General features: G+C 27.3%; 3 protein-coding genes across 3 annotated transcripts; 1 reads left to right on the top strand and 2 right to left on the bottom strand.

Moving 5' to 3' along the window:
• Window positions 1-122: 122 nt before the first annotated feature.
• LOC141528891 (ABC transporter G family member 2) lies at window positions 123-21,663 on the bottom strand. Its single transcript, XM_074245171.1, has 18 exons — window positions 21,124-21,663; window positions 13,383-13,728; window positions 11,669-11,786; window positions 11,373-11,568; window positions 10,170-10,317; window positions 9,130-10,007; window positions 8,468-8,800; window positions 5,325-5,359; window positions 5,130-5,242; window positions 4,256-4,373; window positions 3,518-3,698; window positions 3,311-3,456; window positions 1,743-1,984; window positions 1,320-1,615; window positions 1,091-1,259; window positions 728-984; window positions 470-624; window positions 123-382 (listed from the first exon to the last, which is right to left on the bottom strand). The coding sequence occupies exons 2-18, from the start codon at window positions 13,612-13,614 to the stop codon at window positions 193-195; spliced, it is 3,807 nt and encodes a 1,268-aa protein (XP_074101272.1). The 5' UTR covers window positions 13,615-13,728; window positions 21,124-21,663; the 3' UTR covers window positions 123-192.
• Window positions 21,664-23,205: 1,542 nt separating this feature from the next.
• Window positions 23,206-26,804, top strand: Urod (uroporphyrinogen decarboxylase). The gene is made up of 5 exons (XM_074245394.1): window positions 23,206-23,673; window positions 24,156-24,314; window positions 24,606-24,767; window positions 25,058-25,195; window positions 25,531-26,804. Exons 1-5 carry the CDS (start codon window positions 23,377-23,379, stop codon window positions 25,840-25,842), a joined length of 1,068 nt encoding a protein of 355 aa, XP_074101495.1. The 5' UTR covers window positions 23,206-23,376; the 3' UTR covers window positions 25,843-26,804.
• On the bottom strand, window positions 26,514-27,536 carry Borcs7 (BLOC-1 related complex subunit 7). Its single transcript, XM_074245396.1, has 2 exons — window positions 27,250-27,536; window positions 26,514-26,991 (listed from the first exon to the last, which is right to left on the bottom strand). The coding sequence occupies exons 1-2, from the start codon at window positions 27,385-27,387 to the stop codon at window positions 26,812-26,814; spliced, it is 318 nt and encodes a 105-aa protein (XP_074101497.1). The 5' UTR covers window positions 27,388-27,536; the 3' UTR covers window positions 26,514-26,811.
• Between the last annotated feature and the right edge of the window lie 11 nt (window positions 27,537-27,547).

The following is a 27,547-nucleotide window of genomic DNA, read 5'->3' as shown; positions in this document are numbered from 1 at the left end:
TCTGTGTAATGTTATTTTTTAAACTATATCAAATGACAAAAGAATTAATTGAATTTACAATTTTTCAATAATTAAAATTATAAATTTATAATTTAAAAGAATAAATCGGTTGTAACACTAAATTTTATTAACAAATTAAGTTTATTGTAAAAAAGAAGTAAGGAAAATATCAATTTACAAAATTTACAAAAATTATATTATTTTTTTAAGTCGAAGACGAAGAGTTATAAAAGCTATCAAGTCGAGGATAAAATACAGAATACATAGAACTATAAACGAGAACCAGTAGTTAACGTTTATCATTCCCATCTCTTTCATAAGTTTTGCAGGAAAGATGAAATGGCAGTAATCTTGGGAGCAATTCATTTTTGGTCGATCGAATCTGTAATTTTACATTTTATTTATTTTTAATAAAGTAACCTAATTAACCAATTTAATGATCATTAATCATTAATGATAAATGACTTACCCATAGAGCGACGTTATTGCGCATTCAAAGCCGTATTTGAGGAAAGAAGAATGAAAAAGCCACTGCAGAAAATATGGGGCGTCGTTCAAATGCACAAAGAATCCGCTGAATATAATAAAAGGCATTATAAAAAGCGCTCCAAAAACAACACTGTTCTGAAAAAGTCGTAAATTAAAATTTTTTTAGAGTAAAAAAAAAAAGAAATTTGTAATTTATTATTAATAGAATGAAATGAAATGATTGTATAAAATAATATACCTGCAGACTTAATGCAATGCCGACTATTACTCCAATGAGCTGAGCAACAAGACTAACAACAGCACAAGCCATAGACCAGAGTATGAATCTCTTAACTTCAAGAATCTGGCCAGTCATGAAATAAACAATGTATGTGTAGATGATGACAGCTAGTATTTGACTAGGGAAATCAGCTAATTGATTAGCTAGATAAAATGATCTTAACTTGTACCACCTGTTGAAATGTTCTCTCTCTACAATTGGCAGAGACAAGGGAACTACATACAATTAAGAATTATCTTTATAATTTAATCAATTACTTAATTAAATTACGTAATAATATTCTACAGTTTATAATAATAAACATATGATATTAATACATACAAGTTGTAATGGTTGCACTAAATGCAGAAAACATCAGAAACATAAGACTGAAAAATAGTAAATTGAAATTGTCTAATGCAAATGCTGCATCTTCACCAATACCATAGTAAATTACTCCAACAATAAGTGCGATTATGCAATGCATCGTCAATCGTGTGAATGTTAACACCTAAATAAATAAGAAGTAACTCAAATTTATCATCACATTTTTTATATTTTTGTTACTCACTCTATCTCGAGATAATTTAATTGCATTTCTTTTTACTAGTATGTACAATTGCTGAAAGAAACTAGTAGCATAGTATCCAGAGTGATCTTCAGTAACTTTATCGTTTTCAATTTTATCATCTTCGTCATCATTTTGATTACTTCTATCTTCAGACTCTTTAGGACTTAATCTAGTTTTGAATCTTGAACGAGTATTTTTATTTGATGCTGATCTCCAGTCATTACACTTTCCGTTATCAATCGTCTCAACGAGTTTATCATTCCAATCGCCGTACTCGCCATTACACACTTCCACAACTAAAAAAAAAAAAAAAAAAAAAAAAAGAGAGAGAGAGAGAGAGAGTTTAATAAATAACGTTATAAATATTAATTTAAACGAAGTAATTAAAACATGGAGTGAAGAAATAAAAATGAATATACATACGAAAGTCAGATGGGTTGTGGTAAGTAGGACAATGTAGATCATGTTTTTCTAAAAATGGCACTATAGCTTTTGTACTTCCAGTATAGACACAATGCCCGTTGACAACCACATACAGATGATCTATCATATTCAGATGTATTCCACTCGGCTGGTGAATTGTCATTATAATTGTACATGGACCGTCTCTTGCTAATGCACGTAGCAAATTAATACACTGTTTAGAAGTCACGATATCAAGACCACTACAAAAATTATCATGCATTAACTAATTAATATGTATTTATAAATCAAAATACCAGGTAGTAATTAATTAAAGGGGTATTCTCGTTTAGAAATTTGAAAAAATCCATTTTTTTTCTGCATATTTTCATAGTATAACTTTAGAAGAATATGTTCCTAAAAAGATTTTTTGGAATTTGAATTATTTTCAGAGTTACAGCTAAATTTAGTTAAGCGACTTGTCCTCAAAAACGGTACCCATGATTCCTCGAGAACTACGCAACCGATCTTGATAAAATTTTAGACAGGTCTTCGAGATATGATTTACAAGGTCTTGAACGAAAGATTTTTTTTTTCAATTACAACTATTTAAAAAAAAAAAATTCCGCGAAATTTTAGCCAACTTTTCAATTTTTTTGTAAAAACCTCTGCCAAAAATCCAATTTTCATTTTTTTTTTCCGCTAAGACCTAGTTTGAAGTCTTAACTAAAGCACATATTTTTTTTTTTTTCACTTCAAATGATCCTGCAAGGAGTTCTACTGATTACGCGGACGCATCTTTTTTCCGAGTTCTCGCCGGAAATGACGTCACATTAGCAGAGTTTTTAGTATTTTTTTTTTTTTCAAAATTTCAGTGATCCCTTATTAAACAAGTATCTTCAAGATAGTAACAAGTTTGAATAAACTATCTCATTTTTTCTATTAAAAAAAATTGTTGAAAATAGACCATTTTTTCCCGGAGGAAACCCATGTAACCTCTTAAGTGCGTTTATTTCGGAATTACTTTTTTAAAAACGGTGTGCATGATATCTCAAGATCTACACAACCAATTCACTTGAAATTGTATACAGAGTTTCTTTATACATTATAATATCGCACTACAAAGAGTTTTTGAATAAAAAATTTTTTTTATATTTTTAAAAAATTTCAAACGGCAGAAAAACAGAGAAAAAAACAAAACGGATTTTTCAAACCGCTGCCGTTTCATGAAAAAATTTTTATTCTTTAAAACATCTCGTAGTGCGATAACTAAATTCTTCCTCTTTAAGGATTATCAATTGTTTTCTATTTAAAGTCACTGAAAGGATTGATATCCTGCAGACCGAGATGTGCCATTTTTCATCAGTCCTCGCTTTGCTTGTCTACAGTTTTTTGAAATTTATTTTCTTTTTAATTTTTTTAATATTTCGTACTTTTTAAATATCAATTAAAAATTATAAAAAAATGGATGTTTGTTGTTTTTTTTTTATCACGACCGAAAAAATACCTAAAATTCGGTCTTCTAAACAAGAATATCGCCTTAAAATAATTCATATATTTTTTACACAATTTAATTTAACAATATTCACCTTGCAGGTTCATCAAAAAACATAACCGGCGGATTATTGACGAGCTCAAGAGCGATAGCAAGTCTTTTTCTCTGACCCCCGCTCAATTTTGCCGATCTTGTGTGTTTGCAATCCTCAAGACCCAGAACAAAAATAATTTCGTTGATCTGCAATAAAGTTATTTAGTTTTCACCGTTAGAAGAAGAATATAACAACAAATAAAATTACCCTCTGGGCTTTATCATGATTATTCCAGTCAAGCTTGAGGTTGGCTGCAATATGAACGCTCTCCTCGACGGTAAGAAGCGGCTCGAGGTTGTCGTCTTGCATTATATATGCCGATGATCTTCGAAACTCCGCAAGATCACGCGGGCTTCCGTTGACAGAAACCGTGCCGCTTGTTTGGACCCTGGTCAAATAAAAAAAATTTTTATTATTATTTTATTAGCAACAAATGTCAAACACTATATAGCTTCACCTCGGGTTTTATTAGACTTAGAGATCAAGATATTTTGTATTCCGTTGTGTTAATAATTGTTGAATCGTAAATTCATATATCATGGACTCTTTAATGTAGTTGTCATGGCACAAAATTGTCACAAAATTAGAGATTGTACGCGCTGCAAAAGTATATGAGCTTGTAACTAAGTAAGCCATAATTTTTACGCGACTGAATCCGTGAAGACGCAACCCATACAATTGTTCCAGATGCCACAAGGGCGTATACCGCCAAAAGGTTCCCGTGAAAAACCATAAGGATGATATTAAAGTTCAAGTTTAAAAGGTTCCTCACGAAAGTTACATTTTGGTACACCCTAATGTACATCTTGCAAATTATTCTATAACTAAGCCAGATAACTGAGTATTCAAAACTAATAACAAGCCGCATGTGGTAATTAGCATATAGTATCTTCATTATTAAAAGTGTGCTTCGGTTAAAAATCTGTGTAATAATTTATTTCGTACGTATATCCGGCTAAAATGTCCATTAGAGTCGTCTTTCCAGATCCAGACGGGCCCATTATAGCTGTTAACTCTCCCACTCGAAATTCACCACTAATAGTGGTCAATAGTTGACGAGTTTCTGTAAAAATAATAATTTTAATAATTTATTCTTTACTATTTTTTCAATCTTTGAGTCAAAAGTCTTAAAACTTTTTTATATTTTATAAAATATATAGAAATATAAGTAAGTTTGTTTTATTGTTAAGCCGTTTGTTGTTATCTAAAAAAAATGTATTTTTTTGTTGATAATATCTGTTGATAAGACTGAAAATACCTGGGAAAGGTAATACCCTCTTATAATTAAGATTAAATCTGATTTTAAAACTTAGAAAAAAAAAAATATATGGTATGGTAGATATTAAGAAAAAAATCATGGATGCGAAGAAATGCTTTTAGCATTTAGCATGATTAAAAATTTTTATTTTATGTAAATTAGTAAGCTAGGTAAAAACCGGTACTTTCTAATTTTTATTTAAAAGCGCTTAAAATTATTTTTTTATTAGGATCGTAAAAGTTTCAAGAAATAAAATTATTGATTAGCAAATGAAATTTCTACAACTATAAATAATATTTTAGTTAAATAAATATAAAAAATTATAAAGTTGAATCCTTCAAGTTATGATGAGTACAATAGTAACTTCATGATGCCCAAGAGGAGATAAATAATTTTTTTTAAATTGAAGATAATACGCGTCATTGTGCCCAACCTCCAGAGTAATACGATAATATAATATTATATGCAAATTATTGCTCAACTGCGTTACTGTTAGTAGAATAGTAAAGATTTTTATTAGCTCAGAATTATTAATTTGAAATATAATTAAAATTGATATACCTCTCTTTATAATACTAGTTTTAACGCTGTATGAAAGACTATCAAAAGACAAGTTCAATGAACGGCTTGTAGATATCGGAAGCATTACTTCCCCCATGATGTTGCTGATGGCTCTTTACATTAAAAGAAATTGCATTTGACTAGAGCTTCAACTTCAATGAATTAAAATATAAATAAGCACACAATACAATGAACAAGCCAGTTTGATCTTCTTTCAATGAAATAACAGCCTAAAATTGAAGTAATTGTTTGATAATGGATAAAAATAGAAAAAAAAAATGATAAAATTTTGAAATAAAAAAAACAAACTAAAATTAATTACGACGCTAGCTAAATCGCGATCGACCGCGAACTGATCACGATTCACACATGACAAAAGTGAGAGGGATATTATTATCCAGCAGAGTTAATATTCAAATGAATCGCGTAGTATTTGCGCAGCTTGATCATGCAGTGCGTGTATTTTAAAACACTAGACTTAACATGCTCGCTTCGCTCGTCTTCATTCTTTTAAAAATCCCGCCACTATCTCAGTCGACAAATCAACAACCGAATAAAATAGTCACAGAAGTGACGTAAAACGTTACGACATCCGGCCATCAACTTTTTAGAAGAGGACTAAAATTCAAATTTGCGCGCGCCTTACTATTGGGAAATCAGCCGGGGGCGTGGCTTCTCCTTGCGGCAGAAGCAGTTACTACTTTAAGACGCTTTTTTTAAATCAGCTGCCGTGTTTTTATAATGAATCATGTATTTACAAGTTTTATTAGAATCGAGTTTTTAATAGAAATTAAATAATTAATAAAAATCTCAATTAAAGAAATTTGTGAATTTGCATGATACTGAAATCAGCAGATAACGTGTCAAATTTTTATTTTATTAAAGAATTAAATTAAGACAAAAAATATATTTTAGAAATGTTTCACTTTCAGTTCTTTAAAACTTCTATATGTTAATTTTTTTTTATTTTTTGTTTTTCTTCTTGTAAGAATCTGTTTATTAAAAAAACCTAAAAATTGACAGATGTCTGTCCCTTTCAGCATCATGAATTTGCAAGTACTAAGCCCAGTCATAAAAATTCTTAATTACTTAAAAATTATTCATGTAACTTATTTTTATTACTGTAGTTATAACATTGCAACTATAATTACGATTCGTAATTTTACAAAAATATTTATTAAGTTATTTAAGCAATGTAAGCCTATCGTATTACATTGTATTTTAAAAATTCACAGCTTATAATTACTGTTTTTTTGTGATTACAACAATATTTATGTTAATTGGTATAAAGTCATTTTTGATGAAATGTAATGGACACTCTCTTGGGCTGTGTAACTTCATTTCAGATTTTTAATGCATTTTCCAAGCTAATCGACGGTTTATAACTTCATCTTCACCAAATTTATTTTTTATCACCACAGAACTAGAATTTGCCGGAGGAAAAGTATAAAATCAAACTGTATTGTTCTTACTAGACTTGCTAATGACATTAAAATTAGTCGACATTCAACAATTTTAGATTTTTTTATCAATTAAATTAGAATAAAAAAATATTTTTACAAAATTGCACGTATAGTTTATAAAACTTTCTACATGTGAAATTTTTCAATTAATTTTTTTAATGAAAGAAATTCTAAAAACTTTTAGATATCGGCTAACTTTATTGTCATGACTTGCTATTACACCCATATACGCAGCAGAAAGTTTTATTTTTATTTTCTCGTAGAGGAAACTCAATGATTACAAATTTTTGGTCAAGTGTTAAAGTTGATCTTATTTTCAATAGTAACTAAGCTTATAGACAATAATTAATTACTTAACATTTTAAAAAAGAATTTCAACAATTTTTAATTACAGCTTCGGCATATTATATGACATTAGCTGTTTATACTCGACCTGCATAGAGTAGTTCACATTTGATTCGCCAGGTGGCGTATTCAAGTGGAGGATTTCCCAATAGCGTTTGCATATATTTTCATGCTCATGATATATTCGACCAATCATGTTACGAATAGTTTGATGCCACATACATTTCACCTCAATTTTATATAAGGATTTCATCTAAATTATAAGAGTAGAAGAGTGGATCACATGAAAACTTAAAAAAGAATTCCAAGTAAATGTTTACAATTTTAATTTTCATTTTTTTGGACGAAATTTTTATTTGATTTTATTGGATTATTTTTTTTTCAAAAATACATAAGTAAATGAACAATTAAAAAAAGAAAAAAAGTAGATTATTACAATTTTAACAAATTTATCATTTTTTTTTTAAATTGTGAAATTCAACTTTTTTTTTTTTAATTGTTTTTTTTTCTGTACTTCTTAAAAATGATAAATATAAATTTTATCCAAAAACATAAGGCAAAATTTTTTCCCACTTTTGAAAACAAAAAAGCTATCGAAATCTTATTTTTTTTTCTTTCGTGACATTTTTTATCATAAATGCGCCGTAAAAACAAGCAGAATAAAAAAAAAATTTTGAAAATGTTAATTTTTCACTTAATTATTGTCCAAAATGGAATTGACCCCATTTGTAAATAATTACATAATTCTCCTTGTGTAGACAAATTAAAAAAAAATTATAAATGCGATTTTTTAAAAATATTTTCTTACAACTAATTTATTTTTTAAACAAAACTAAAACATGATCAAATGTTTATTGATTTTAGCATCATCAACCTATAAATTTATTATCAAAAATTATAAGGAAAATTATTAGCAAATTAAATATATTTTTTAAACATCTTTATTTATAATAAACCATTCAAATTTTATATCAACTAAAAAAACAAACAATATATATCATCGTAAATACCAACTTAAAGCAATTATCGAATATATTAACGATTAATGACATGTTACTAGTCTCAATTTTGGACTAGTTAAAAAAAATTTGTTCAATAGACAAAACAAAATTTTTTAGTACAGAAAAATTAAGTCATAAAATATATTTTTTAACAATTATACTATTGTTTCTTTATTCAATATTAATATTAATTAATTAATTAAATATTTGAATGTTTTCATTTCAATGAAAATCAAGTAGCAAATATATGGTAAGACTTGAAACATTTATAAAAGTTATTTTTTATATAATATAGAGATTCAACGTATTTTTGAATAATTAATGACAGTAAAGTCAGTTAAATGATTCATTACATCTGAGTTGAGTAATAATAAGGCATCGTATCCAACAATGAGTAATTGACAATCACACATTTATAAAATACTGAGCAATCACGCTTTATGTTATATTTTTTACACATATAAATTCATAATTTCTTTATAATAGTATACGTATAATAAAATATTTAAGTGTAAAAAAAGTTTTATCGTCTATTTAATTTACACCAAAGCGCACTTGCAGTAAGTAAGTGCATAAGCACACCAATGCCAACGATCAACACCAAATTATTCATAACATTGACGTCGTTTATTTCCATTTCGCTTAAAAATTTTAGGGGTTTTTTATAGTGACAATAAATATCATCACACTTGAGATCTATACGATTAAAGCCGTAGATTGTGTACAAGAGACTGTGAAATCCTGCTCTGAAGTACGAAATGTGGAAAATCCAACGGAACCCAACCGGTGTGTCCATATAACGGATACAAAAACCAAAGACTGAGAATAAGACAGCTATAACTGGGCCCGCAAAAACAGCAATCTAAAAGTTATTAAATAAAAAAATGTATTAAATTACCGTACACGGAAAAAACAACATGACACTGGATATCATCTTAGATTATACTGAGTGAAAAAAATTTTTAGATAGTAGCTCGTATAATCCAGATTACAATGAGTATAATCCAAATTACAATGAGTATAATCCAGATTACAATGAGCATAATCCAGATATTACCCACTATAATCTGGATTAAACTAGCTACTATCTGAAATTTTTTTCACCACAGATATCACTGAGTATAATCTGGGGTGATATCTAGTGTCATCTTGTTCTTTCAAGAACAACTAATAATTAGTGAATTATTTTACCTTGACTGGAGTAGTTGCTCCGATGAAAAATCCCCAAGCTTGTGCCGTCAAACTGGCAGCAATGCTGACAACCATAAACAACAATACGCGATGGGTTTCAATAGGTTGTCCAGTTAGCCAGTAACTGACAGCCAAATAAGTACTGGCACACGCTGCTTGAAAAGGTATTTCAACCAGCAACAAACTTATGTAGTATGGCGCTAATCTGTACCACCTATTAAAGTGCTCTCTTGTAAGTATCTGCATCTCGATAGGAAATGCCAATGTGACAGCCATTTTACCGGTGTAGACTATCAACAAAAGCGAGCCGTACAAATAGACATAATTGGCAAGAACTCCATTTGCACGGTATCCACTTCCCATGTAAAGGTAGCCGAATATTATCCCAATCATCAGATGACAAAGTAACCGTGTCATCATCAGCGAGTAATCTCTTCTCAGACACATAAGCTGTCTCTTGTACAAGAGATAACACTGAGCTAGAAATCCAGCTGGAGGAGGCGGTTCTTTAACTTCAACCTCGAACTTAGCAATCTTAGAAGCGGTCGTTATACTCTTGCGGTCTTCCCATATTTTCTCAGCAGCTGTTGCCAGCTTGTCGACAGTTATTCCGTAGTCTCCAATCGCTACCTCAATTAGGAAGTCCGCAGGATTGTGATAAGGAGGACAGTTCACCCCTACAGAAGTCAAGTGAGGCAAGAATGATGATACGGGCCCGCGATATATGCAGTGCCCGTTGGCAAGTGCGTACAGCGAATCGAACATCTCAAACAGCAGAGCCGAAGGCTGGTGAATCGTACAGACAACTGTACGTCTTTCTATTCTTGCTAGGCGATGCAGTAGTGCAATGCACGCGCTACATGACGCTGAGTCGAGACCTGTAATAATAAATCTTTTTTTACTATCTTTCTTGTCTTACTCATTATTAATAATTATCGGTTGTTATTTATTGCTTATTACTTATTTATAATTGAATTTAGAAAAAAAAATAAATGAGTTAGGTTATTAGGTTTTTATTATAAAATGATAATTTATCATACCTGTGGTCGGTTCATCGAGAAATAATACTGAGGGATTACTCAAGAGCTCAAATGCAACGTCCAATCGTTTTTTCTGCCCTCCGGATAAACGACCGCATAATGTATCGTAGCAGTGACTCAATCCCAGCATCTCCAGAAGCTCCAAGACCTTGATTAGTCCATGACAATATTTAAATTATTTATTATTGTAATTTTATGATTTTAATTAACGGGAATAAAAAATTACTGACTTAGTGGATTATCAAATTAATATTTTAGCATGATAATAAGTAGCGACTGCAATCTTTATGAGATTGCCTGATTTGAATTTTATAATGAAAATAATGAGTTCGCACGCTAACCATTTTTTTTTTTTTTTTTGTAAAATTAATTATTTTTAATAGGAATTTTAAAAGTAGTTATATTGTATAATAAATGTACATGCAATAATTGTTAAACTTATTAGAAAAATTTGTAATACTTCTGCGTATTATGTTAATCAATTTATAGTGTATGGAAGTATGTGTCCGAAATTATTGATTTTTCATGAATAATTTTTCAATTTTTTTTTTTTAATTTAAAAATCTATGTTAAAGCTTTTTTAACACAAAAGAACATCAAGAATTCAAGCGAATTAGCAATCAATATTTTTTAAAACTAAAAAAATTTTTTTTGAAACAATGATTTAAATAATAGTGATATGATTGAAGATGACATTGATACTGTTCTTCAAATAGAGCCTTCCAAAGATATCAATAAGATTTGTTTTTCAATGAAACTAAATATTGATGTCATTTAACTTTGAACAAAAAATTAAGAACTTATCGTCTTTGAAAAATTATAATTATTGTGAAATGTTTAATTAATTTAATGTATACTTATTTAATGTTCGTATATAAAGTTTAATGACTATATTGTAAAATATCAATAATTTAGTAACTGATTAAATGCTAAATAACCAAAAAAGATAAAAGTAAGTTCTATAACTGTATGAAAATATTTTTTTACAGTTGTTTAACTTTTATTGCTTAAATTAATAGCCGCAACTTTTGGCGACTCCAGTGCTAATACTCTTAAAAAAAAAAAAAAAGAAGAATTTGATTATTCAGATTATAATTATAACTAAGTAGTCAAAAGCAAAAACAAAAATTATTACTGTCTTTATAGGTAATAAAAATTGATAGTAAATAAAAATAAAATAAATAATTGTTATGAAGATGATACCTGTGTATGTTTGAATGCCGAACTAATCGTGTAACCTAATTTAAGATTCGCAGCAAGAGTCATAGCTTCACCGACAGTCAACTGAGCACGTGTTATCGAATCTTGTTGAATGTAAGTCGACGTCCTTTTCCATCCTTCGCTGTACGGTGAGCGTTCTTTTCCATTTACTGAAACTTCACCGGTCATACCTTGGACGCTGCACAAGATCAAGTTTACCATTAATATTCATAAATTATCTGACCGCGAAGATCTTAAGATTTTATGAGTTGCATTGCATTATAAATATAAAAACTTACGTAAATCCTGCTAAAACATTCAGCAAGGTCGATTTGCCGGCTCCTGATGGACCCATTATTGCCGTGAGTTCACCGGCGCGAAATTCTCCGCTTACGCCATGAAGAATTTCCTTCGACTCTGCAATCACATAGACTATTAAATGGATTATCAAATTAAAAAATTAAAAAATTAATTAATTAAATAACTAAATGTCATTGCATAATAAAATAAAATTTTGAATTATTAAAACATGTACAACTTGGGAGGTTTCATTTATATTTACTTTCTCAAATTTAATTAATTGATGATAAAATATAATAGAAATATATCATTGACCCATTGATATCACGTGATATCCGCCATGAAATGGAACGTGACCGGGTTTTTCGGACTTTGTGTACCGTTAAAAATGAAATCGCCGCGCAATAAAGGCGTATTGTCCAAGGACACTATTTATGTCGGCAGATTTACAGCAAAACTCTTGGCATTTATTGTCCGGTAATCTACTACGACGTTATTTAACTACAAAACCGATTTAAGTACGCTTTTAAGTACTTCTTGAATTAAAATAAATAATTGATTGATCCTACAAATTTTTTTACTTAAATCGATAAATTCTTAAAATTTTTTTCTTCTTTTACATTACTTGAAATCAGAGCCATCCACATTTCAATTGCACTTTAATGCATATTATTCATTCATCATATTTATTTTTAAACAACAATGAAATAAATTATACGACCACTAATGTACATTAGCACAATCCTCGATAAATCATTTTAATTTTTAAAACATTTTTTTAATAACTACTTAAATAGCCTATAAAATTTTTATCTTTAATTCTTATTATCGCAAATATTATTTTTTGAATAAATTCGGAAAAAAAAGTCAAGTCACCGAGAGTTCATAAGGGCACACATATGATTCAAACGCCACAATAAATTATCTACGTGACCAGTTTTATCTCGTTCATCTTTATATGTTTCATTTTTATATATTTTGTACGCTCATATTATCTTTTGCAAACTATTTGCCAACCACTATTTATGCCTTTAAAAATTTCTTTTTCAAATATTCACCTAAAAAAAAAAAAACATCAGTTATAAAAGAAAGGGTTTTAAACAAAATAATTAAACACATACGTCTGTACAATATAACATAACATAATAATAATTAAAACAACTGATATATTCGTGACTACAAAACAATACACTGGAATGATCGTAAGCAACACCTATGACGTATACTTATAGCTTCCTTTTTCATTGTATGAATAATACGACAAATTATCAACGTTAAACGGATGTATGTTGCTCAGAAGTCACGAGAGAAGGTGGAGAAAAAAATATGTATAAAAATTAAAATAAAAATAAATAGAAAAACGTAAACACACATAGAGTTCATTGGTAATCAGAAGAAGCAAATCCACGTAATTCAACGATGAATATTTTATAACACTCATCAATTATCTAATACTGTACGCTGATTTATGAGATTTTTATTTTTTTTATTGCGCGTTTATATACTAGATTATTACTCACTACAGCTCGTGGATATTTTTTCAATACTGAAATAATTAATGCTGAAATAAATCATAAATTGAATAAAGTGAAATAATAAAATTAATTATTAATTGTAAATAATTGGAGGGCCACAAGGAGCTATGACTCCATGGCCTTTTAATTAATAAATAATAATAATAATAATAATAATAATAATAATATAATAAATTACCTGGTCGAAGTTTCCGGAGATTCCACGAGCGAACTTGGAAGCGAATATTGTTGAACGCTAGATCAACTTCCGGTCGTTTTGGGAATTTATGCTTGGGTTTAACGCCGTAATTGTTCCCAGTAACTTCTGGTATTTCAGTAACATCATTAATACTGTTACTGTCGTCAGATCCCTGACAACAATTCAAGGAAGAGCGTGATGGTGACGCGTGGGTTTGCGAGCCGCTTGTCATTGTAATTGCAGTTCGGATGATTTGTTTAAGCCTCCAATTACTCCTTAATCTTCAAATACATTCGATAAATTCATTCCTCATCCAGCATTTTTAAGTAATTGTTCAGAAGACAAACTGCAAAAACGAAAAAATACAAGTATTAATTTAATTTAATAACAATAAATAATAAGTAATGAATTATGTTAATTAGCAAGCGTATAAAACTCTCTCTTTTGCAAATACAATAATATTATTTATTTAAAAGTATGCATACAAATATGTGTGTAATTTTTTAATGCTAATTTCACTTAATATCTTTTTTTCTTTAAATGTAAGTTAATGTTACGAAATTTTTTGCATGCTATTCTCTTTTCCTTTCCTTTCACTTTGCAAACTTAAGATCAAATTTATATTACAAACAATTTTTGAAATCGCTACAAATAAAAAACATATATGAGTTTAGGTGTTACTATTATTATATTAAAACCACTTAAATTCCTTTTACAAGTGCTAATTTATTTAATTATCGTCAAATAAACCGGCTAGATTTTTATTCATTTTCTAAATAATTTATTCATTGTTTAGCAATGCATCAAGATATTTTTCTGAAGCATATTAATTTTCAAAGATTTATATTAATTAATAGTGATACTAACATTCATAATTACTAACTCAAATCCGAGTAAAAACTAGCAAGCTTAATTAATCATTTAATTTTTTTTATGACGTCAAATGTCCAAGTTCGCTGTGTTATCGGTTTAAAACCATCCATATGTTTTTCTTCAGCAATTAAAGGCAATATATCGACTATACTGATGATGCACGTGTAGTTTAACATTTTATCATTATTATTAATGACTCTTGACAGTAATTTTTTTTTAATAAATTGCCGATTCAATTTACAGTTTGAGATTAAATCATTTTTATCTGAATTTTTCTTAACAAATGTTTTATGCTTGTACTTGAGATTTACTGTGCGTCAATGCGTAAACGCAAATAATTCGATAATCGATGCCTGAATAACTTCAATTTGTTGATTAACTACACAGAAACAAAAATTTCTTAAACCAGGAAAATTGTAAGGAAGACCGAAATTATTTTGGAACAAGAAGAAATTTTCAATCTTCCTTAAGATTTTCTTGATTTAAGAAAATTTACGCTTGACTCAAGACTTTCTTTCTTTCTGTGTAATGAGAAATTTCGACTTCCAAGTCAACCAATAAGAGATCAAATCTCTTTTATTTCAACCTTTGGCTAACTTTAATGATGTGCTTGAAGAAATAATGAAAAAATTCTAGTGAAGTTGTTTAATTTAAAGATTAAAAAAATCATAAAAGTATGACGTTAGATTTTGCAGCCACTTGGCCATTTTTTAATTTTATTTAAGAAACAAATTTGTTAAAAATTATTTTTAAAAAATTGGGTAAATATTTACGAGTGAGATCTCAACCATTTTCATTTTTTTGAACGAAATTTCTATTTGATTTTATTGATATATTTTTTTTTTATATACATAAAAAAATGAAAAATTAAAAACAAAAGTTGATTATCACAATTTAAAAAAATTTTCAAAAAAATTCATAAATTTTGTAGAAAATTGTGATATTTAACTCTTTATTTATTTAAATTGTTCATTTTTTATGTACTGTTCTAAAAAAAAATGTATCAAAAACATCAAAAAAAAAAAAAAAATAAAATAGAAATTTTATCCCAAAACATGGGAGCCAAAATTTTTGCCAACTTTTGAATGCAAAATAACTATTGAAATTGTTATTTTCTTCTTTCATGATATTTTTATCATAAATGCGCCGTAAAAATAAACAGAATCAGAAAAAAAATTAAAAAATGTTAATTTTTCATCTAGATATGGCCAAAAATATTAGAAATCTAAATAATAATAAAGGCAACAAATTAAATATCAATGCTAAAATTGTTAAATTAATATGGGAATCTGATCCTAATATTATTCTAGACATATTGAATCAATCTTTAAGACTGGGCATTACACCGGATATCTGGAAATTATCAACAATTACACCTTTACAAAAAATCAAAAATAGTAAAAATATCGAAGATTTTAGGTCGATCAATACATTACCAATTATGGAACAGTTACTGGAAGAAGTAGTCAAGTCTAGGCTTGAAAGGTATCTAGAATCTAATGATTTGATAGATAATGAACAATATGGTTTTAGAAAATATTACTCTTGTGAAACAGCTATTCAGAGCTCTCTTATTGATTGGCGAAATTGTCTTGATAAAGGTAAGATTGTTGGGGCATTATTTATTGATTTCGCGAGAGCGTTTGAAACTATTAGTAGAAAAACATTGATTGAAAAATTAAAGAAAATTGGAATTAGCGGAATAGTATTGAAATGGTTCGAATCTTACCTAAGTCATAGGAGACAAAGAGTTAAATTAGATAATATATTTTCTGACGAAATCAGAAATGAAAATGGTGTGCCACAGGGTTCTAAACTCGGCCCCATTCTCTTTCTGATATATGTAAATGACATGATTCCTTTAATTAAAAATTTAGGTGTCATATGTCGTCTTTTTGCAGACGATACGAAAATTTATTTTGCAAGTAAAAATTTGGAGGAAATTGAAACTAAATTAAATTTAAGTTTATCTGTATTATATGATTGGTTATTAAAAAATAAAATGAAAATTAATGTTAAAAAAACTGTATATATGTTAATACATGATAATAAGAAAAACTATGTTAGAGGTAGCTGTAATATTAAATTAAAAGATCATATAATCACGGAAGTTAAAAAAACTAAGTATTTAGGTATTATTATAGATAACAATTTAACCTTTAAGGATAATGCAACAGAAGTGATAAATAAAATGGCAAAAAAAATAAATATTATGTATCGTCTTGGTAATTCTGTTAGTAGTTATTCGAAAAATTTAATATATAAAACATTAATTGCTCCTTATGTTGATTATTGTAGTACTGTTATTATAAATTACTCTGCGAGAGATCTGGACAAGCTACAAAAAACTCAAAATAGAGCTATGAGACTAGTTTTAGGAGTTAGTAAATACACTAGAATAAGCGACATGTTAGAAACATTAGGTTGGATGAGTATAAGGCAAAGGTTGCTATTTAATACCTGTATTTTTATACATAAATTGGTTTTAAATGAGAAACCGAAAATAATAGCCGAAAAAATTACAAGAATGGAAAATACTCACAATTACTACACTAGATCTAGCTCAAAAATAAATATAAAAAAAACCAAGACTTACACTGCTGAGAAATGTATTACTTATATTGGTTATAACTGGTACAATAACTTACCAGATTTTATAAGAAACGAAAATAGGATAAAATATTTTAGAATAGCATTAAAAGAATATGTAAAGGATGAAATTCACTTATAAAATTATAACTAAGAATTGTAAACAGAATTGAATGTAAATATTGTAAATGTTATAAGATAGCCAAGGGCTAAATAAATATTATTATTATTATTATAAATAGGAGGACCCCACTTGTAAATAATTACCAAAAATTGAAGTATTTCTTTTTGAAAATAAATGATTATAATAAAAATTTTTAGAAAATTCCACTCGTAAAAAAAAAAAAAAAAAAAAAAAAATGGAATTTTTTTAAAAATATTTTCTTAGTACTAATTTATTTTTTTAATAAAACCAAAAAAAAATAGTCAGATGTCTGCTGATTTCAGGTTCATAGAAATCTAAAATTTACATTGAAACAATTAGATGTTGAAATTAAAAGACATCTTAAAATATTATAATAAATTTGAGAGAAACCTAACAATTTTTATAACAAATAAATTGTAATTGTTATGTTCAGATTGGACAAACGTATTAAATTTATTTCGGTCTTGGTATGTTTCAACCACTAGACCGAGAACCCAGAAGTTTTGGAAAGACAAGTTTTATTAATAAAATCATTACTCAAATTTAGTAAATAGAATACATTGTAGAGCACAATATTCTTTCATTAATGAAGTTAAAATTACAAAATTTTATCGAATAATAAATTGACATTTAAAAATTACATGTGAGAGTTACAAAAATATAGATAAAACCTGAAGTTATTTCGTCGACACACGTGGTTACTTTTTTAATTAGTTTTGTCACTATTTGTTCGTAAATTATTATTTAATTCTTATGCAGATGAAAATTTAATTTGTTTAATGAATTTACTTTGAGTTAACTTAAAATTTGTTACTTGTTACACTATATTTTTATTTAAATCAAAATGTCATGCACTTATTTGAACGTCTTATAATTTTTTTGTATTCATTTTTTATATATCATCTGAAATTATTTAAGTGAGCATTACTAAAAATTTCTTTGGGCATTGTTACCCTAAAATCTTTCGGTTCGAGATAAATCCTTCTCGCAAACGATCTTTGTAATTACTTAGATTTTTCGTATTTTAAGTATGTGAGTTTGCTCACGTATAATAAAATTATTAATCTATCTATTCGGGTTCTAATTCATTTAATGTACCTGGGCCCCAGACTAATTTCGGGAATTTTCCCGGTCTCTTAAATAGAACCGAATGAAACAATTAATAATTATACTCGAATAAACTTTTTACCATTAAAAATATAATAAAATCATTATTAATTTTTATAACTAATTAAATATGTAAAGAAAAAATCTTGGTAATTATTTACAAGTAGGTCCTTCCTATTTTTGGTCATATTTAGGTGAAAAATTATCATTTTTTAAGTTTTTTTTACTCTGCTTGTTTTTACGGCACATTTATAAAAATATCGTTAAAAAAAAAAAAACAAACCAAGATTTCAATAGTTTTTTTGCCTTAAAAATTGGAAAAAATTTTGGCTCCCATGTTTTGGGATAAAATTTCTATTTTATTTTTTTTTGTTGTTTTTGATACATTTTTTTTTTTTTTTTTTTTTTTTTTTTTTAAGAACATTGCATAAAAAACGAACAATTTAAATAAATAAAGAGTTAAATATCACAATTTTCTACAAAATTTATGAATTTTTTTGAAAATTTTTTTAAATTGTGATAATCAACTTTTGTTTTTAATTTTTCATTTTTTTATGTACTTAAAAAAAAAATATATATCAATAAAATCAAATAGAAATTTCGTTCAAAAAAATGAAAATGAAAATTGTTGAGACCTTATTTGTAAATATTTACCCAATTTTTTGTAAATAATTTTCAACAAATTTAATGTCATACTTTTGTGATTTTTTTAAAAATATATCAAAATTAAAAAAAAAAAAATTTGGTTCAAAAAAATGAAAATTAAAATGGTAGACCCATTTGTAAATAATTACCAAAATCTTTACATAACATAATGAATAAAATTTAGTATGTAGAACTTAAAAAAAATATAAGTGCACTGAAAAAAAAATTAATTTAAATCATGAGAAAAATTCTTGATCCAAGAAAATAATTTTGAAGAGTTTTATTGTCTTGAATCGAGGTGAAAAATTCTTGAATTGAATAAAATTTATTTGAACTAAGACAAATTTCTTAGTTTAAGAATTTTTCGACTTAAATCAAGAAGATGAAATTCTTGAAAATTATTTACTTGATTCAAGTAAATTTTTTTCTGTGCGAATTTAAAAAAATTTTTCTTTTTCTATAACAATTAATCTGTTGAAGAAATTTAAAAAACTATCAGAGGTCTGCTGATTTCAGTATCAATAAATAATTTCAACATATATAAAATGCAATTTTTCTTCATCGCTATCGATAGATACCTACACTTTCATTAACCTCATTTCATCGTTGATTTTCTAAATCACATCTCGTCGATTGAGATTATAGAGTGAATGTCTTTTAATGTGATTATTATTCGTACGATGGTCGAGCACCTATCATTAGGAAACTTGCATAACAAAGATGCGAATTGTCTGAATATGCAATTTTAATAGATTTCTTGGGACATAAGAATGTCAAATTATAAATCTCAGTATGTCATTCCATTCGATTTATCTTTATTATTTTATCCTTTTTTTTTATTAATTTACATTTTACACGTAACAAACTTATTATTCATTATCATTGTACTTTTAAATGTATAATTCTTTATAGAAAAGTCGGTATGGGTTGTTCGATTACCTGTCAGTCAGTCTGCCTGTATTGTATGTTAATTCATTATTTAATTTTTTTATTATAAATAAATATCACGATAGTTTGAATTTTCAGAATTGCAAATTAGCTAAACAAAACTTGATTTTTTAGCTTATAGCTCACATTTAAAAATAAAAAGGAATAAAGTAAAATCACCAAATCGCCCGACGAATAGGGGGACGAAATAAAATAAAATAAAGCGAAAATTCGATACTCAGTATAAACAGTAATAGAAACAGGATATAAATTAATGATATCTATAAGATAATATAATAGTTGTGTTTAAATATAACACTGCCAATTAAACTTGTTTCTTAGATGCATACATTCCGTGTATGTAATGTCGTTTGGATGACATTGATAATTTTTAGTCTTTCATCAATGTCATAACAGCTTTTTTTCTAAAATAAAATTTTGGTCTTCTCATTTTATTGATTGTTTTATAATAATTAACATCCTCATTAAAAATATAAATGTCGAATAAATTCAATAATAAAAATCTAGGAATCAATATTTTTTATCATAGTAATAAATTAATTATTAATTAATCAAAAATAATCATTGGCGATATTAATACAAAAAGACATTGTTATTTGATCTTCAAGGTCTGAAAAATTCTAAGAAAAGAAAAAAATCAATTAGATGTGTGATATAAAAAAAAAAAAAAAAAAAAAATGAGATTTAAAAAAATGATAGACGAAAAAGAAAATGTTTAGTTTTAAAATAAGATTTTTAGGTAAAAGAAATAAATAAACTTTCAGAAAACCGGTTGATCGAGTTAATTTTTTGTTATTAAAAACTATTGTTTTTTTTTTTTTTTAATGCTAAAGGAAAATTTCGGAAGAAAACAGTGAACGTACTGTGTCTGGTTTATTGTCGAGTGGTTTTAAATAAATAAAAAAAAAAAAAAAGTTAACAGACGGTCAAAATACACTGGATAAAATGTTAAAAAGCATAAAATAATTACTAACATACATATGGATGTATTTGTTTATATTATTGCTCATTAAATCTAGACAGTAGCGGTACAGTTGACTCACGCGAGATGGATGGACATCAACGAGAAATGAGGATAAATCATCAGGTCAACCAACCCGCGCTTTCTACGTGAAAGTCAAAAATTTAACTCGCTGATTAATGCAATTAATATTATAAATAACTTCAATAACAGTAAACAATTATAAGGGATTAACAACCTTAACTAGTGAAAATATTTAAACTTTAACTTATTATTAGATAATTAATGAGTTGATAATTAATAAAATAAACAAAAGCACGTAGTTTTTGATAATTTTGACAGCTTTGGTCAAAGATCACGATATTCAAAAATATTTGAACTTTTAATCTAATAGAAAATATCTCTTTACAATAATAATAAAAAAATACTGATTATTTTATAAAAATAGAGTAAAAAATACAGTAATCACTCACATGTTGAGAGAAAAATCCAAATTACCACAAAAATTAAAACTTTTCTATTAATAATTTAAATTTATTATTAATAAATTTTTTATAGGAAAAGTATATAATTAAAAAATGATTGTTAATTAAAAATTAATGCACAATGTTTACGATATTTAAATAACTTCCAAGCCGCGTGAAGTCTTGATGTAGACTGAAAATCAAAATGAACTGAACGAGCGCGTCCAAGTAAAGTCAAGTCTGTTTGCTCTACCAGGAAGTGGGCAAAACGCAATACAATCGTCAGTTGTACTGTATCTGTTAGTATTCTCTATACTAGTTTCTTCTTCACTACTATCATTGTATTCACATACTCATACACATATATTTATGTATTAAAAAAAATGTAATCTGCTCTGTTACTTATAGCTACATTTTACATTATACATGTGCCCAATACAAAGATAACACGACCCTGGTTAATAAATAAACAAAAAATAAAGATTAAATCGACACTTTAAAATCATCAATACTGATTGATCTATTATTTCTTTAGACGCCTCGATTAAAACTGTCAATTTAGTTTCATTAAACAATGTGCGCACTTCAAGATCACGTTATGTTATATTATGTACTTGGAATAAATAGCGCAAGCGCTTCTCGTTCTCGACCAAAGCAACACAAATTCACGTTTAATACCTGGGAAATTGATAATAGACTAATTAAATTAAAAAATATAAAACTGAAGTTAGCGGTCAGCTGTTAATTAAAAAAAATTTTTTAACAAATTAATTACAATTAAAAAATGCTTCTAAAAATTTTCACTTGTAATTTTTATTAATTTTCATGACATTAAAGTTAACTGTCAGTTGACAATTTTTTAATTTTTTTTAACAAATAAATTTACTCCAAAAAATTGCATTTGTAGTTTTTTAAAATTTTTAGATGTCAATTTTTTTTTTGCTATAATTTATTTGTTACAAAAATTCTTAAAATTATCAACTATCTGCTAAGTTAATTTTTATTAATTTTCCCATGTGAAACTTTTTAATAAAATTTTTTTTTAATGATTTAATTGCTATAAAATTCCAACAAAAATTTTTAATATCTGTCAATTTCAGTGCTATTAAAAAATAGTTTTAATAATCAATGAGATCATTATATTACTCAGCTTATTAAAGTACATTATAAATTATAATATAAATCATTATTTAAAGTTTTACTTATTGAGTAATAATACTTGTAATAAAATCTTTTATTTAAAAATATTACTTCTGAGTAATGTAGTACTTAGTTGCAAAAAAAATCAAGCACGAGCAATAAGAAAATTTTTAAAATTATAATTTACAAATAACACTACTCAAGTATGTCCAATGTCTCATCATCGGGTTATCACTTGTGACTTCCTGAAGGTCAGTTAGTTTAATAAATCCTTCACCTTTTGAACTTTAAACTGATTTGAAATGATATTTCATTTTGGGAATTTTTTTAATAGAAATTAAATTTTTTTATAAATATATTCTGCTGAAAATAAATATTTTTATTTATTTATTTATCAACTATTGTTATTACTAATAAGCTAGTTAGTTATGGCTAAAACTATAACCTTGAGAGGTATGAAAATGATAACAGTTATCTGTTCAATCCCTCTTACACATGAGTAATGCAATCGAGGTCAGTGTGACAGTTTTACTCTGGATGTTCATATTAGTAGGTCGATAGTGTTTATTTATTATTTCTTCTTTTTCTTCTGTAATCTTGAGTACTTGATAACTTAATTTATTCCCATTACTAAATATTGATTGATTTATTAGTCAATTATTTACCAATAATAATGACTCATGAACAATATAAGTACATGTTTTTTCTTTCAGCTGATTTTGTTTTTAACTATCAAACGATTTTCTGTCTTACCGGCAAAACAAGCGAGAAGAAAAACAGACAGTGGCGCTGATAGCAGTGTCGGGATACAAAACAACACATAAAACCGCGCGCCATTGTAATTATTTTATCCTGACCTTTTTTATCACATGAGACGGAGACACTGTGACTTGTGATATCGACATAATGAACGTTTGTCATATAATTTACTAAAAAAAAATGATTTATCATTCATTATAATAAGAAAAAAACATTTTTATTTAGTAGGACAGTTTTAATTAGTTCAAGTGTAAAATTATTTTACAACAAGACATCTAAAAGTTTTATAATAATATTATAACCTATATTTTATAAATTTAAGATTAATAATAATATAATAAATAAAATATTAACAATAATAAAATGATGAAACACGATTTTCCAGTTCTGAAAAATGACAGATTTTTAAAAGCTGCCCGTGGAGAAGAAGTTGACAAGATACCAGTATGGATAATGAGACAGGCTGGAAGATATTTACCTGAGTTTCGGGAATTTCGAACCAAGCATGATTTTTTTTCTATTTGCCAGACACCACAGTATGCATGCGAAGTTACTTTGCAACCGATCAAAAGATTTGATCTTGATGCTAGCATCATTTTTTCTGATATTCTTGTCATACCACAGGCTATGGGTCTGACAGTTGAAATGAGACCTGGAGTAGTAAGTCTGAACATTGTTTATAACACCAAAGTTGACAGATATTAAAAATTTTTTTTAAATTTCATAGCAATTAAATATAACATTAAAGTTAGCAGCCACTTGATAATTTTTTAATTTTATTTAACAAATAAATCTTTTCTGAAAAACTATTTTTAAAAAATTGCATGTACAATTTTTTAAAATTTCTAAATGTCAGTTTTTTTTCTTATTTATTTTTGCCGTAATTTATTTATTAAAAAATTCTAAAAATTAATAAATAGATGCTAAATTAATTCTCACCAATTAAATTATTAAAAAGTTTCACATGTGAAAATTAATAAAAATTACAAGTGAAAATTTTTAGAAGCATTTTTTCATATAAATTAATTTGATAAAAAATTTTTTTAAATTGACAACTGACCGCTAACTTCAGTATCATACATTGTTTTATCTTTATTTTTATTTTATCTGTGAGAAAAAAATTCAAGTTATTTAATTTACAGGGTCCAGTACTGCCAGAACCGATCGCCACTCCAGGTGACATGTCAAGGTTGAAGAAACCGGACGTAGAAAAAGATCTCGGGTACGTTGGAGAAGCAATTACGTTAACGAGACACAAATTAGAGGGTAAAGTCCCTCTGATTGGATTCACAGGTGCTCCAGTAAGTTAATTTTATTCAAGTAATTTTGTTCTCTTAATTGAAGATATGGACAATTAGTAAGTCTGTTTATAAAATTCACGCGGATGTCCCAACGTGACTGCTGAAAGGATTTTAGTCACGTTATTAATAAAAAATACATCAATATTTGATTATATCACCAAACGTGAATAATTTTTTTAATTTTATTCGTATATGCTTCTGTTTCCTTACGCGATAAATGATGTCCTTTTTATAAATAGTAATTATCAATAATAATCGGTAATTAAAATATTTAATCGTTTGTTGCGATAGTGGACATTGATGGGTTACATGATCCAGGGAGGTGGAAGCTCTACAATGGCACAAGCTAGATCTTGGCTTTATAAATATCCTCAAGAATCTTTAGAGCTTTTACAATTAATCACTGATATCATTATTGATTATTTAGTAATGCAAGCTAAATCTGGTGCTCAGGTAATAATTTTTAATTGTTTGCTACCACACTGACAAAAAATTTAACTTGACTCAAGAGCAAGAATCTTTAACCAAGAATACCATTTTGAAGAAAATGAATTTCTTGAGTCAAGAGGAAAAATTATTGAGTTGAAAAAATTTTTGTTTTTGCTTCAAAAAATTAATTTTTTTTAAAATGGTGTTCTTGGTTCAAGATCCTTGCTCTTGAAACAAGTTAAATTTTTTATCAGTGCACTTGTGTACTTATCAGTGTAATTTAGACTTAAAAAATAATGTTTGTACATAAACAGGCGCTACAAGTATTTGAAAGTCATGCAGATTATTTAAATGATGAACTTTTTGATATTTATTCACTGCCTTTTCTCAAAAAAATCAGTGAACAAGTGAAACTCAAGTTAGATGAATTAGGAATTCCTAGAGTTCCAATGGTAATTATTATTATTTTTTTTTTTTTTTAATATTTTTATCAAAAGTAATCTGTGTAAAAATTTTTTTAAGTAGTGTAAAAATTTTTTTAAGTAGTATAAATATTTTACAATTACTATTATTCCAAATAAATGACAGCTTTGAATAAAGTTCATAGTTGAAGGCCAATTCTCAAAAATTCGGAATGATTAAAAAAAAATTTTAACAAAACAACATTTATATTACATTTTTAACTAATAAATATAATTTTTTAATCAAAACATACCTTAAAAATAATTTCTTACACAGATAATGACAAAAACAAATACTGGTTAATAATTCTAAATAATTTTATTAGATTGCATTTCCAAAAGGCGCTACTTTAAATTCTTTGGAACGTCTTGCTAAAACAGAAGCCTACGATGTGATAGGAATTGATTGGACAGTAGAACCATCAGATGCAAGGACACATTTAGCAAAGACAACTGTTCAAGGAAACATGGATCCATGTGCAATGTACGCAAGTGAAGAGCAAGTTTACGAACGTGCAAGAAAAATAGCATCACAGTTTAGTAAAAAAGGATATATTGCTAATTTGGGTCATGGAATCCTTCCAGATACGCCGATTGCATCAGTAGAAGCTTTTATACGTGGTGTACATTCCTCGTAACTTTATTTGTTATTTCAATATTAATATTGCACGACTCTTAATGCGAGGCATTAAAGAGTGCTTTAAGATCGAAAATGTCTGTTTGCTTCTTTTCCGCTACTGTTTTTATTGTGACACTCTTGTTAGTCGACGAAAATTGACTAAGCTGCACATCACCGGACAGAGAATTTAATAAAGAATAATTCTGTTACGTTTGAAGGCCGATTTAAAAAATTGAAAAACTAAGAAAACATCACAATATAAAAAAAAAATTATTTTCTATTCAAAAAATAGAAAAAATGTTCGTAATACGTGAATACGAAAACTCGAAAAAAAAATAGGAAAGCGGTTGACTCTGAAGGCCATCCCTGCAACTTCCCGCTACTTTAGTAATTAAGCGCTCGAAATTGCACTTATTATGTTTTTGAGCTCTTCGAAATTATTATGTATTTAAGCTCAGCGAAAACATTCAGGGAAGCTTCCTAGGACCTCAAAACGTTAAGATCTGATGAGAACTCGATTTTCGAGAAACGGAGTGAAACCAATAACTTCCCGATTGTTGAAAATTTTCAATTTTCTTAACGGAAAATTAAAAGATGATACTAAAGTTAGCCGACGTTTTTGACTTTTAGTTTTTATTTTAATTTATTAAATTAGAACTAGAAAATATTTAAAAAAAATTACAATTATAGTTTTTCAAGTTTTTTACAGATTAAACTTTTTATTATATTTTTTTTATAACAATTTCTTTGTTATAAAATTTTTAATGACTGTTAACTTCAGTGTTATGAAAAAAGCCATTATTCGGATTACTGTTTTTTTTTTAAGATTATTTTGATGCTAAAATCAAAGTCTGTCAGAGAAAAAAATTTTTTCACGTTCAAATGAGCATTATGAGTCGTGCACTTTTGGATTTTTCAGATTTTTTAATATTAATATTGGTTGATTTGTTACAAATTTGATAATAAATAAACAAAAAAAGACCTGCTTTTAACGTTGCATTGCCCGAACTTGCTCCGTTACGTCTTCTAATTTAGCAGAACTCCTGTCGACTGCTGACAGCTGACACTCCAGGTGGGAAGTGATCAATGCTAGTTTCTCTAGATTATTTTCTGCGTTTTCTAGGCTATGTTCTTGTTGTGCAAAATTTTTCGCTGATTGTATCAAGATCTGAAAAAACAATTATTAAGTTAGAAAAATTTGATGTAACTCATTAAGCATATTTAAAATGACATTAAAGTTAGCTATCACTTGACAATTTTTTAATTTTTTTTTAACAAATAAATTATTTTTAAAAAATTGCACTTGTAGTTTTTTAAAATTTCTAAATGTCAATTTTTTTTGCCATAATTTATTTGTTACAAAAATTCTTAAAATTGTCAACTATCTGCTAAGTTAATTTTCATATATTTAAAATTGATTATTTACTTCACTGCTTTTGGAGCCGCGTTGAATCTGACGTGCAAGAGAAGCAATATTATTGACATTAACTTGAACTTTATCAGCCAATCGCATTTTCGACTCAACAAAAAGACTACGCGCACTTGTGCTCGATGCAGATGCCATAATGGAGTTTTATATAAATCACTTATTATGTTACGAAAACAATAGTTACTTTTATTACATCAATTTATATTTATTTAGCTGTCAGCTGAGACCGATAGCAACTACAGCCTTGATTACCTCTCACCTAAAATTCAAAGAAATCAACAGCAACGCCTCTATA

This window comes from Cotesia typhae, unplaced genomic scaffold (assembly GCF_013202065.1).
Source record: "Cotesia typhae breed Kobodo isofemale line unplaced genomic scaffold, CoteBio_Ctyphae contig_44, whole genome shotgun sequence".
NCBI classification, from domain to species: Eukaryota; Metazoa; Arthropoda; class Insecta; order Hymenoptera; family Braconidae; genus Cotesia; species Cotesia typhae.
This window is presented reverse-complemented; position numbering and strand designations above follow the sequence as displayed.